The sequence below is a fragment of the Centroberyx affinis genome, unplaced genomic scaffold (genome assembly GCF_046629955.1).
Source record: "Centroberyx affinis isolate AG114_WGS23_722 - 3 ecotype Tasmania unplaced genomic scaffold, CSIRO-AGI_Caff_v1 ptg004004l_1, whole genome shotgun sequence".
Taxonomy (NCBI): domain Eukaryota; kingdom Metazoa; phylum Chordata; class Actinopteri; order Beryciformes; family Berycidae; genus Centroberyx; species Centroberyx affinis.
Genome location: NW_027281815.1, coordinates 17501 through 31050, shown reverse-complemented (window position 1 = coordinate 31050; position 13550 = coordinate 17501). Strand labels below are relative to the sequence as shown.

At 40.8% G+C, this 13550-nt stretch overlaps 2 protein-coding genes across 2 annotated transcripts in view; one reads left to right on the top strand and one right to left on the bottom strand.

Annotated features, from left to right (window-relative positions):
* The window catches only part of tbc1d2 (TBC1 domain family, member 2), a 45640-nt gene extending 34449 nt beyond the window's left edge, over positions 1 to 11191 (bottom strand). Inside the window, exons 1-3 of the mRNA XM_071542061.1 lie at positions 10941 to 11191; positions 6570 to 8295; positions 1898 to 2018 (exon numbers count right to left, since the gene is read on the bottom strand). Coding sequence (XP_071398162.1) covers positions 1898 to 2018; positions 6570 to 8294 — 1846 coding nt within the window. The 5' untranslated portion in view covers position 8295; positions 10941 to 11191. The remainder of the gene's footprint in view (positions 1 to 1897; positions 2019 to 6569; positions 8296 to 10940) is intronic.
* A 1448-nt stretch (positions 11192 to 12639) lies between these two features.
* elp1 (elongator acetyltransferase complex subunit 1) overlaps positions 12640 to 13550 on the top strand; it is an 18388-nt gene continuing 17477 nt past the window's right edge. The window contains exon 1 of the mRNA XM_071542062.1: positions 12640 to 12736. The gene's annotated coding sequence lies outside the window, so the exon portion shown is untranslated. The remainder of the gene's footprint in view (positions 12737 to 13550) is intronic.

Sequence of the window (13550 nt, the reverse complement as noted above, 5' to 3'; positions counted from 1 at the left end):
TTTACTTGGTCTCTTACTCTTGTCTGACCAATTAAATATTCATTTTCATTCTACATTCGCCGTTGTTGGGTGAAAGCCTTGTGACTCCAATTTTGGTGAGTTGCATGTTTTAACTTAAATTGAAGGATCGCATGTTCCTCTATGTGTTGAGAAAATTCTGTGAACCTTGGGCTGCTGAAAACCGTCCAAACCCCAGTGGATAAACTAAAAAAACACATTGTTGTCAAGCTAAACACAAGGCTGTTGTTCTTAGTTCCTGAAAAGTTGACATTGTGGAGATAAGGTTTTTACCTGAGCAATGGTGGTACACACCTGATGCTAATTATCAACTTTTTAAACTAAATTTTTCTTGGTGTAAAGCACTTTGTAACTTGATTTTGAAAAGTGCTATATAAATAAAGTTGATCATTATTATTATTATTATTGTCATAATTCAGTCAGCATTTTTGCTTTTTGTAGAGTAAAGCAGCATTGCTGTCAGTTACAGCTGAAGTTAGGTTTGCAGAATGACAGTATTATTTACATGATGACTTAACAGTTAAATCCCTACAATATTTTCATAAATCAAACTGGTTTTATTGTATTTCAGAACAAGTTAGTGACCTGCTGATGTGTCCAGCTTCACTTCTTGCTCTGGATGAGTTTAGTTTCAGCAGCATGTGTGTTTCTGCGTCCTGCTACTACAACAGTATTCATGTCTTCTTTATAATGCTCTATTCTCCGCCTCTTTCCTCACAATGACCGATTGTTAAACCGGGCGGCGGCGGCCTGGAGGTCAGAGGAGCCGCTTCTGACTGAAAGGTCACCGGTTCAAATCCCAGACGGCAGGAAACGTCGGGGAGTAAAAGAATGAGAAACACTCTCACTGCTCCGGTCGACGTGCCCCTGAGCAATAAAGTGAAAACCCAGAATGCTCCAGTGAAGCCGCTGTGACGGACTGACAGGATCTCTCCCTGTATGACTGTTGAACGTCTCTTGGTGCAAAATGGCGGCTCTAGAAAGAAGCCCTCGCTCTTTGGTTCTGAGGGACTGACACCAAAACCTGATGTTTACCGCTGATGTTTCACATCCTGAAACATTTTCTCATATCAAACTCCAATCAAAAAATGTACCCAGGAAGGCAAAGTGTATCACCAATAGCTGTTTTTAACAGACTTGGGTTAAACAGTATTTGCAAATACTTCTTGTTGTGCAGCATTCATTTTGCCCTGCTGGGTGGAGTTTGTCACATGTATTTATATTTAGCATCAGGACAAATTCATCCAGTCAGTTAATGCTGTCTGAAAGCCAAAACACTGTTCTGTGAATGAGAACTTACCTACCAGAAACAGAGCTGTACTACAAGGAAAGCCCCACCCACCTGGCACTTCAGGCTGACTAAAACAAACTTTGAGAAGTAGTTCAAACAATTATTTGAGCCAGCTGTTAAAGTGTTTCAGAGAGGATTTTCCTCTCTAAATAATATTAATAATACATTTCATCTGGAATGCACTTTTCATTACAAGTGAATCTCAAAGTGCTACAGAGTGAATAGAAAAACAGGCAATACAAAGCAACAAGATCCATTAAAAGCAACACAAAGGAAAGGCCTTGTTAAAAGGGAAAGTTAATAGACAAGCGCATAAAAACAACACAAAGTTAAGGAAAGGCTCTCTTTAAAAAGAACACGTAAGCCCATTTTAACACACCTTATGCACACCTTTTGTTCTGTTCTTTTGGTTTGATGTAGTTTGTGTTGTCTAGTTATTTTCCCTTAGTTTTAGTTAATAAATCGTTGTTTTAACTTTTACTTTGGCGTATGGCTCCCTCATTGTTACTTCCTTGAGCCGGGTTGTAACATGTGTTTATATATAAATAAACTACAAAGTTAAACAGAGTTTCTAAGCTGAGTTCTCACCAGGACTGCTGCCGCTGTTGTTGTTGTTGTTGTTGGATCCTCCAGACTGCTGAGCTCTGTGCTGCCAACGCTTCAACTGCAGCTGCTGCAGCCAGTACAGCATGAGCTGCTGGGTAACTGCCTGAGAGAGAGAGAGAGAGAGAGAGAGAGAGAGAGAGAGAGAGAGAGAGAGAGAGAGAGAGAGAGAGAGAGGGAGAGAGAGGGAGAGAGAGAGAGAGAGGGAGAGAGAGAGAGAGAGAGAGAGAGAGAGAGGGGGAAGGAGAGGGAGAGAGAGGGAGAGGGAGAGAGAGGGAGGAGAGAGAGAGAGAGAGAGAGAGAGAGAGAGAGAGAGAGAGAGGGGGAAGGAGAGGGAGAGAGAGGGAGAGGGAGAGAGAGGGAGGGAGAGAGAGAGAGAGAGAATGAGAGAGAGAGAGAGAGAGAGAGAGAGAGGGGGAAGGAGAGGGAGAGAGAGGGAGAGGGAGAGAGAGGGAGGAGAGAGAGAGAGAGAGAGAGAGAGAATGAGAGATAGATAATGAGAGAGAGAGAGAATGAGAGAGAGAGAGAGAGAGAATGAGAGAGAGAGGGAGGGAGAGGGAGGAGAGAGAGAGAGAGAGAATGAGAGATAGATAATGAGAGAGAGAGAGAATGAGAGAGAGAGGGAGGGAGAGGGAGGAGAGAGAGAGAGAGAGAATGAGAGATAGATAATGAGAGAGAGAGAGAATGAGAGAGAGAGAGAGAGAGAGAGAGAATGAGAGAGAGAGGGAGGGAGAGAGAGGGGGGGAGAGAGAGAGAGAGAGACAGAGAGAGAGAGAGAGAGATGGAGCAAGAGAGAGAGAGAGGGAGAGAGAGAATGAGAAAGAGAGGGAGGAGAGAGAGAGGGAGAGAATGAAAGAGAGAGAGAGAGAGAGAGAAAGAGAGGGGGGAAAGGAGAGAGGGAATGAGAGATAGAATGAGAGAGGGAGAGAGAATGAGAGAGAGAGAGAGAAGAGAGAGAGAGAGTGAGGGGGAAGGAAAGAGAGAGAGAGAGAGATAGAATGAGAGAGAGAAAGAGAGAGAGAATGAGAGAGAGAGAGAATGACAGAGGGAGAAAGAGAGAGAGAATGAGAGAGAGACAGAATGAGAGAGAGAATGAGAGAGAGAGGGAGAGAGAGAGAGAAAGAGAGAGAAATGGAGGAGAGGGAGAGAGAGTGAGGGGGAAGGAAAGAGAGAGAGAGAGAGATAGAATGAGAGAGAGAGAGAATGACAGAGGGAGAAAGAGAGAGAGAATGAGAGAGAGACAGAATGAGAGAGAGAATGAGAGAGAGAGGGAGAGAGAGAAATGGAGGAGAGGGAGAGAGGGGAGAGGAGAGGAGAAAGAGAGGAGGGGAAGAGAACAATAAAGTAGAGTAAATCTCTGTGATGTCTGGAAAGTGGCAGTTGATCAAGAATAGAGTTGATCAGAATAAATACAGTAGAACAGAGTAGAGGAAAGTAGAATACTGCGCTGACTGGAAGTTCGAAGAGGCAGAGATTGGTTAGACTACACCAGAGCAAAATAGAATAGAATAGAATAGAATAGAATAGAATAGAATAGAATAGAATAGAGTAGGATACTGTGTTGTCTGGAAAGTGCAGTTGATCAAGAGTAGAGTCCTTTAGAGCAGTGGTTCTCAAACTTTTTCACTTCAAGGACCCCTAAACTGACACAAATTAGACCACGGACCCCCATTTGATAAGATTTTGTCCCATGGTCCCCCAGCTGATAAGATATTTGCTTTTAGATGTTTTATTACAGAAAGTGTATGAAACCCATGACCAAAATAGTCATACATTCTGTCATTGTGTTACTTATGGATGGAATTATAGTGAAAATAAATGATTCCCCTTTTTGCTGGGGACCCCCTGGAACCCCCTCAAGGATCCCTGGGGTCCCCCGGACCCCACTTTGAGAACCACTGCTTTAGAGTATATCAGCAGAAAATAGAACAGAGTAGAGGAACAGCAGAGTAGAGTACTATGTTGTCTGGAAGTTAGAAGTTAGAAAACTAGAGTACAAGAGTAGATCCATAACAGCAGTAGAAAAATGACCTATACTACAGCAGAATACAGTAAAGTGCAGCAGAATACAGTGAAGTACAGAAGAATACTTAAGTACAGTAGAATACAGTGAAGTATAGTAGAATACAGTAAAGTACAGCAGAATACAGTGAAGTACAGCAGAATACAGTAGAGTACAGTAGAGTACAGTAGTAAAATCTGTCACACTGCTCTCCCACCCGTCTGCTTCTCCAAACAATATGAATTAACTGCAGCCACTGTTTGACCCCGGTCTACTGTGTGTGTGTGTGTGTGTGTGTGTGTGTGTGTGTGTGTGTGTGTGTGTGTGTGTGTCTGGGATTGTTCTGGAAATATCAAACTGGGATCGCTGCTCGTTCAGCTCGGCCGGGACAGGAAGACGGTTCTATAGACACCATCTTCAGACCGACTTCACTCTGCAGCTGAGAGACACCGAGGCTCTTCTTCAGACCGACTTCACTCTGCAGCTGAGAGACACCGAGGCTCTTCTTCAGACCGACTTCAGACTCAGCAGAGCTTCAGCTGAGAGACACCGAGGCTCCGTTCACACTGACAGAGGCCCGGGTCTGGACAGGTGGCTTTACTGTCACTTCCATGCAGCGGTGTAGAGGAATAGAGTTTAGTTAGATCTTCGACAGGATGCGCCTTCCCAGTATTTTGTTTGTGGTGCTAAACCCAAGTCGTCATAACCTCAGTTAGAACTGTTAAATTGTATGGGATTTACCATTTCACCTGTTTTCAGTCATTGTCATATTGTTAAGAAAAGATGTATGTGTGACCTTAATTACCATGTGACCCTTTAAGCCAATCACCTGTATATAAATGACATGACTTCCATTTTCCTCCATGCTCTGATGAAGGCCACTAGGCCGAAACGTTAGCATGTTTGTTGACATGGCCAGAAGAAATTGGTGAAATTGAGATTAGTCAACTTTGTCCTGAAGATCTGTGTGTGTGCTACCTTTTCACCTTTTGGTATTCAACATGAGTTAAATTCACAGCATACATTGTAGTAAGTAGTGTCAAACTGATGAAAGTGATATGAGGAAATGGTTTTTTTAAGGGAAATAAAGGGTAGGTCTGATTTTTCCCTCCATGTGACTCAGATCTGATGTTTTCTGATGAGCGTCAACAGCAAAAAAGCTCCAAGGAGTTGAATTTTTTTCCGATTCTGATCTGGACCTGCTGCTACAACATCAGATCCCGAGTCATGCGACTTGTATTTGAACGCTCAAATCGGAATTTGTCAGCGTTTGCCATGACAACAAGCAAATCTAATGTCATTCACCCGAGCCAGTTGTTCATAATGTAGTCAGCCTGTCTGAGCAGCGTTAGCACGGAGGAGAACGAGACAAACGAGAAGACTGGACGCCTCAATTCAGTCGAAACTAGAAGGATCAGACTGGAACCCAGTGGATCTGAGACTGCAGGTTTTTCTCTCCAACCAATCACAACAGCAGCTGAGGAAATCAGCTGCTAATGTGATTGGTTGGAGTAAAAACCTGCAGCCTGTTGGGCCTCGATGGCACAGAAGAGAAGCGTAGGTACAAATACATTTTGCGACGTCTTCTGTTTTTTGTGACTCTTCTCACGTCTTTCTTTTCAACGTGTCAGTTCATACTATTATGGGATATGAGTCACATCCTACAATAGATATGAACAGTCATCCAAAAAAATCTGATATGAGCGGCGATTCAGCGGAGGGTGTGAAGGCCTGCAGTGTGAACGGAGCCAAAAAGAAACTCGGACAAAAAGAGACTTCTGTTCGACAGACAGCTGACAGTTCAGAGTTCAGCTGGACCAAAGACTCATGGGGTTTATATGGAGTCTTACAGTCTGAGGAAATCACTGATCTGTGGAGCTGTGGGGAATTATACAAGAACACACAAACACAGCCTTATAAAAGATTCTTTTTTTTTTTGACATTTTTGCATGGTATAGTTTGCAGTGGAGAGAGAGAAAACTGGGAGGGGAAAGGGAAATGTAATGTTATATAATATAACGTTCAAAATAAGCTGTCAAACAGTATTTATTTCACAATCATCATGTTTATTGAGGTGATCATACTGCTGTCACTTTTTTTTGGTATAATCACTTCATGTTAACTTCTCTGTTCCTTTTTTTTTTGTTTTTGTTTTCTTTTCTTTTCTTTTCTTTCTTTATCCCTTTACTCCGCTTTTTCTTCTTTTCTTTCGTTTTCCTTCAATATTCCTTTACTTATTTTCCACTTTCCCGATTTATTTATAGTATTAATTTAACTATTGAATGGCTTATATTGTTTTGTTCTTTCTAAACTTTTTTGGGGGGTTTTATTACACTATATTGTAATTATGTATGATTGTCATTAAGGGAGACACTCCACAAGCCCCTCGGGGTTTCTTTGGTCTTCCTTGCACATGCTCTTTATGATGTTGGTATACATTATGGGTATTTTGTTTGAATTACTCTTTTGTGCTAAATAAATAAAAAAAATAAAAAATAAAATACAAGATCAAAGTCGGACTGCATGCACATGGGTGAAGAAACTGGCTCTTGATGGTACATGCTCGGAGAACGCTGTCATAGGGATAGAAGTACAAGAACACACACACACACACACACACACACACACACACACACACACACACACAGCCTTTACCTTGAGTATGAAGGTGCGTTCGGGCGTCTGGATGTGGAAGGTGCCGTCCTCGGCCTTCAGCGGGTAGGTGAAGGTGGCGCTGCCGAGCTCCACCCGGCCCAGCGGCGTCACATCCTGCGGCGTGCGGTAGTAGAACAGCTGACTCTTCTTCTCCTCATAGGTGAACCAGCGCTGCTTCCAGGCCTTCAGCGGCCCGCCCTGCTTCTGGAGGTAGCCGCACAGTTTGGGCTCCCCAGAAGAAGAAGAAGAAGAAGAAGAAGAAGAAGCCGGAGGACGAGGCTGGATCTGATCGCAGAACGCCTCGATGGTGACCGGAGGAGCCAGGGCTGACGGTTCGGTCGGATGGAGGTTTGGCGGTGGAGCCAGAGGAGCTGGCTGCTCTGGGGTTTGATGGTCTGTAGGATCCTGCTGGGTTTGCCGGTTTCTAGGAGGAGAATCCTGCTGGGTTTTTTGGCTTTTAGAAAGAGGATCCTTTTGATTTTGTTGGTCTGTAGAAGGAGGATCCTTCTGGATCTGCTGGGCTTTAGGAGGAGGATCCCTCTGGATCTTCTGGTCTGTAGGACGAGGAGGTTCCTGCTGGGTTTGCTGGTCTGTAGGAGGAGGAAACTGGTGGGTTTTATGGTCTGTAGAAAGAGGATCCTTTTGATTTTGTTGGTCTGTAGAAGGAGGATCCTTCTGGATCTGCTGGTCTTTAGGAGGAGAATCCTGCTGGATTTGCTGATTTGTAGGAGGAAACTGTTGGGTTTTCTGGTCTGTAAGAGGACTATCCTGCTTGGTTTGCTGGTCTTTAGGACGACGAACCTTTTGTTTTTGTTGGTCTGTAGAAGAAGGATCCTTCAGGGTCTGCTGGTCTTTAGGAGGATGACCCTTCTTGGTTTGCTGGTTTGTAGAAAGAGGATCCTTTTGTTTTTGTTGGTCTGTAGAAGAAAGATCCTTCTGAGTCTGCTGGTCTGTAGGAAGATGATCCTGCTGGGTTTGCTGGTGTTTAGGAGGAGGATCCTTTAGTTTCTGTTGTTTTGTAGAAGGAGGATCCTTCCGGGTTTGCTGGTCTTTACGAGGAGGAAGCTGGTGGGTTTTCTGGTCTGTAGAAAGAGGATCCTTTTGATTTTGTTGGTCTGTTGGACTCTGAGGAGGACAGTCTTGCTGAGTTTGATGTTTCACAGAAGTGGAAGCGGTCGTGTCTTTAGTAGGAGGAGGATCCTGGTGGTTTTGCTGGTCTGTAGGGCTGGGTTGAGCTGGTCCTTCTGTGGTCTGGTTTTCTTTCGTCAGAGATTCAGTGGGACTCTCCGCTGCCAGGGAACCGGAGAGGCAGTGAGTTCGGTCCTTCTGCTTTTGGTGTTTCTCAGAAGTGGAAGCAGTCGAGTCTTCTGTAGGAGGAGGATCTTCTGGGTTTCGTTGGTCTGTAGGAGGATCTTGGTGGGTTTGCCGCGCTGGTTCTCCTGCAGCCTGGTCGTCTTCATTCAGAGATTCGGTGGGACTCTCCTCTGCCTGGGAGCCGGAGCGACTCGGCGTTCGCTCCTCCTCTGACCGGCTCTGCTGGTCACCGGCGGCGGAGGCGGTCGGCTCGTGGGTGGGACGGCCCACGCTGTTTGTGTCCGGAGCGGTTCCTTCAGAAGCCGCCGGTGCCGAGATCCAATCAGCTCCTTCATCCGGCTCGGCCTGGGCAGGAAATGACCGAGACGAGGCAGCGCTGGGATTTCCTCCTGGGCTCCCTCCCTCCATCATTCTGAAAAAAAAAAAAAAGACAGAAAACATGAAGAGAGGAGGAGAGAGCGGAGAGAAATGAGATGAGATGAAACTGTAATGATCCCTGTGGGGAAATTGGGACTATGCACCAGCAAATAGTGGTGCTGAAAAGGCATCATAAGGTCATTATAAACACATTGTGACCGCATGATGATTATTATAATCACAGCATGATATAATTAACATTAAACCCAATGTGCAAAAGAATTAGAGGGTTGAATACTTCATGGGACAGCTGCATAGTTAATGACATGATTTTAAACTGAATGTGATTTTCTGATGTTTGTCTGATGATTATACTTCAAGAAAAGATGATCTATTCTTCTAAATTTATTTATTTGGGCTTCAAAATTTGCTTGCAGTGCATCATAATGAACTTCAAGTAAAGTGTTACCGCAAATAGTAATACAACGACATACAACAATACAATACAACAATACAACAATGAAAAATATAATATAGAGTAGAGCAAATGGAGCGGTTAAACATAACACAATTGATTACAACATTAGAACATATTAAGTAGAAATTTATGAATGAAAAATATGAAAAAATATGAATGACAGAAAAATAACAGCAGTAAAACATACTGAGACAAAGACAAAAATGAATGAAAAATATTAAGAAAATATACCCAAAATATGAAGTATAGGCAGTATGTCAGTGAAAAAGTGTAAAAATATCAAGATCTCTGCTGCATATAATGAATGAAAGAGGGAGAGAGAGATGAAGAGAGATGGAAAGAGAGAGAGAGCATAAGTGAGTCAGTGGAGGATAAACTATATTTAACCAGGTGGAAACATGATGCAGGAAGTGAGGAAGTGAGCGGGTAACAATGGGACAAGCATGGCTGCTGACCTGCTGCCTTCATTAACCTGCTTCACACGGCCGGCTCCACCGATACCGGGTTTTGAGCCGATACCGATATTGATATTTCTCAGACTGAAGCTGCCGATAGCCGATATTTTGTTCCGATATTCTTGTATATTTAAATTTGACAATTTTAAAGCAAAAACACTCCCCCCAAAAATTCAACGATTCAGTGTTTTTCTCCAGGATTTTAGTCTTGTCAGGGTGGAAAAGCCTCTGAAACAGCAGTTAGACCATCACGGGACACTAAAACTCTCCATTGAAACCAAGACTAATGAGATTCTTTTAAGTTTTAGCAGGTTTCAATGCAGGTTTTGCAGATCCACACTACTGAAGCTGCTGAGGAAAATCACATACTAACCTCCTTCATATCGTCAGGGAACAACACTGACAAGATGATGAGAGGGACACACGCAACAAACATCTGGTTTTACTCAAAGGTCAATATCGGCCCCATATATCAGTCTAACTCAATGTTACACAATGCCAAGATATTCAGCACTCTCATTTCCAGTCATTAAAGTCATCTTAACTTTTTAACCACATCATATTTTACTAGGGAACAGGAAGATCTGCTTATCTCACGATTAGATTCGATATGCAATATGGGGTTCGGGATTCAATAAGATGTAATAAATAAAAGTTCAGTGACAAAGTCTGATAGTGCAGAATGATGTTTATTTCTGAGGCACAAATCTATCCTGCAATGACATTGGTTAGACTCTAACCTAATAATAAAAATATGTATTATTTAATATTAATTAAATATTAACTATTTAACCCAGTCCCTAATCGAAGTGTGCCTGAGGTAACTTTATAGCGGCCTGTTTTATCTCCTTTAGTGTCACTATAAAATTACTATATCCCAATATTCCTATAAAAGAGTTATAGTTTATAGTGAGTTGTCTATGTTTAATGTTTTCTTTTCCGTAATATCACTATAATATTCCTATAATATTGCAACAGGAACTTAAAGTATGTCTATACTACTTTATAGTGGTTTTAGAATGATCTTGTTGTACTTTATGGTATTTTTTATCTCCCATAGTAGCCTATATAATATTCCTATAGTGACCTAAAGTACAGTGTGTGTATGTGTCTGTGGTTCTTAATCCTATAATATCACTATAATATTCCTATAATATTCCAATAGTATGTAAGTATGTCTATAGCACTCAGCAGTATAGTTTTATAATGGCCTTGCTGTACTTTAGAGTATGTTTATCTCTTATAATATCACTATAATATTCCTACAGTGACTTATGTGATAATTGTATAGTATCCCTCTATAATTTATAGGATTCCTTTAGTTCCTGCCCGCCTGTGTTACGGATCATTTTGTTCTTTAGTTGTTTTCAGCAGAAGGCGGGTCAGTGTCTGGTTCAGTGAACACAGAAAAATCATTCCCACTGTGAGAGTTTGTGTTGTCAGTTAATTTCTGTGCAGGATGTGGATAACAGGCTATAACAGATTTAAGGTTATTATTTCTGTAAGCTGTTTAATAAGGAAAGCTACTTACAATTAAACCTCACAGCGTCAATCACGTTCATAGGAAACTTCACGTCTTCCTAATGAGTTAGAAACTAATTCACTTCCTCGTCCAAAATGAAGTTAATCCACAGTTTGTATAAAAACAGCAAAACTCTCCATTCTGCTCCCTCTGTGCCTCAACACGGAGCTTCACTCGCTTTCTTGATCTTATCCAAAACTTTACAGAAAAGCATCTAGTGAATATTGTTGAAGGTCGGAGCTTACCTGAAGGGGCGTGGCCTGAACAACACACCTTATGCTCAGGTAGCCTACAAATCCAACTTGATTGACAGATACAGCAGTTTCCAGCTGTTTCAATGAGTACTATTAAAAAAAAACTCTCTCTAAAATGTTAATAAAACGAGCAGAGAATCAAAATAAACTCTGGTGTTGTGACTCCTTCCATTCTCCAGCCGCTCAGTCCCGATTTATTTCTCTTTTCTTCCTGATTTCTTCTTCCAGCCGGTTTTACATTCCTTTCTTACAAGCGTCAAGTGAGACAGCAGAGTAACACGTACGGCTTCCGGTCCTGTATATTTCAAAATAAAAGCAGTTTGCTAGAATTAAAAAAGGTATTTTCCGGTCAAAACGTTCAAAATAAAACCTTTTTTTTTTTTTGAGTAATACACATTAGTAGAGATAATAATAATAAAAATCATTTAATTATTATTTAATTAATATTTATCATCTTTCAGTAGAATCAGATCATTATTAAATAATAGACCACTAGTTAAAATCTATCACAAAATTAAATCTGAAACAAATTAGGGAATATTATTTGAATTTTATTTTACCATATGTTACCATGCAGTTCAATGCAATAAATATCAATTTGATTATTCAATATGTGATTTTGCATTGTTGATAGATATTTATAGCCTATATATAAATATAGGCTATCGATATTATATCCGTATCATTCAGCTGTACAATTTACCGAATGGAAACACTTTTGGTTTTTTTTTTGCCACAAAATATGTTCATAATATATAAATAGAACCAAAAAACACATAAAACCTCCACCTGGCAACTTGGAAGGATGTTTATTACCTTAAAGAAATAGGCTACATTTTAACCCATAACTGTGGCACATCTCCCTATAGTAAAAAGTCACTATATACAAAACTCCTATATGGATTTACAGTATGTCTGTGGTATTCAATAGTAAGTTTATAATTAGCCTACCTTATTGTGCTTTATGGTATATATTTTTTTATTTTTTACGATATCACTATAATATCCGTATAAGCTGTCCTTGATACTCCATAGTGAGTTTATAGTGTAGTTTATAGTATAGTTATACTGAGTTTACAGCCACCTTCAAATGCTCCTACAAATATCCTACAGTATCACTATCGGGTTTCCTGTGTTAGCTGTATAATATTTAAAAGTTTTACTGTGATATTTAGATACTATAGCCTAGTAACATTTCTTATAGGAATACTGTAGTGTTTTTTTCATGCAGGGCTTGGATTTTATTCCACCTTTTTTTTTAAAATCTTTATTGAAGAAACATTCAAATATACAAACAGTGCAGATATGTGCTCAGCATGGTAGTATACAAAGAAACAAGAATATGAATTTAAATAAACAAATAAAAGTACTAATAATAATTATATACCCCAAAGAAAACAAAACAGAGTAAATAAACTTCATTAATATAAAATTATGATAAAAAAAAAAACAAAAAAACATGTCATTCTTCTTTAAAGAGTTCACCGTACAGTTCGACAGTTTTATTACTTTATTTGTGTTTATAAGTTTGAGAGTCTTAATATATTCATTAAATTCACATAAAAATCTAGTGAAATTAGGGGTAACTTTTGTTATTTTGCATTTACGGATGTGAAATTTTGGATTTCATTCCACCCCGCAAGAGGGCGACAACGCCGTGACGTCATCCCCCTGCGTCGTGAGGTGAAAGGTGAAGAGTGACAGAGCCACATGCGTGTTGTTGTGTTGTGATGTGATGTGGAGGCTGGACTGCTAAAAGACTCTTTAATTCAAGCTGTTTGTCATCGGTGAGTTTCACGGTTAGCTCATAACATGACAGGACATTAACGATTCTCTCTGTCTGTTTGTTAAAGTGGATTATTTTAAACTAACGGCCCGGCTTTACTTCCAACGTAAAACTAAGCTAACGACAACTAGCTCCATTATCGGACACTGCGTTTTCTTTCCAGTATACTCATTCATTTAGTCAGCACAACCGCGAACAAACCGCTGATTAACAATGTCGAAGTACTTCTCAAACTATGCATTTATCGGGTTTTTATATAACCTACGTCTACTTTTCTTGTGATGGATGTTTACCGGCCGGAGCAACACTGATGCAAGGCTGAGGCAACAGGGAAACATCTTTGCTTAACTAGCTAGCATCGGGGTTAAGCAACGAAAAAAATGACTTTGCACTCCTGAATATGTTGGAAACCGGTTTACAAAGTGCTGACTAACTGTTTGTTGGGGGGGTTGCTGTCCAGATGTTGAGGGAAAAGGGGAACAAGCCTGTCAGACGGGCGCGTGTCCGATAATAGGTGCATTTGTAGACCCAGGACAGAGAGGGAACATCCTGTTGTGTTACAGTCAAATCTGACCTCTACGAACCAGTAATCCCTTAAAATAGCCTGACATTTTGCATTAATTCACCCCTTAATTCATGCAAAATCCCCTTATTATTAATTAATGGAGTTATTAGCCCATGGAAACTTCCTTAACCACCCCTTAATCTTGACTCCTTACTTTCTAGTTTAATGAAACATTTAGGTAAACAGGTAAACTTTTCCATTAATAACTCATTAATAACCTGTAAACCTGCACAAAAGGCACGAAAAATCC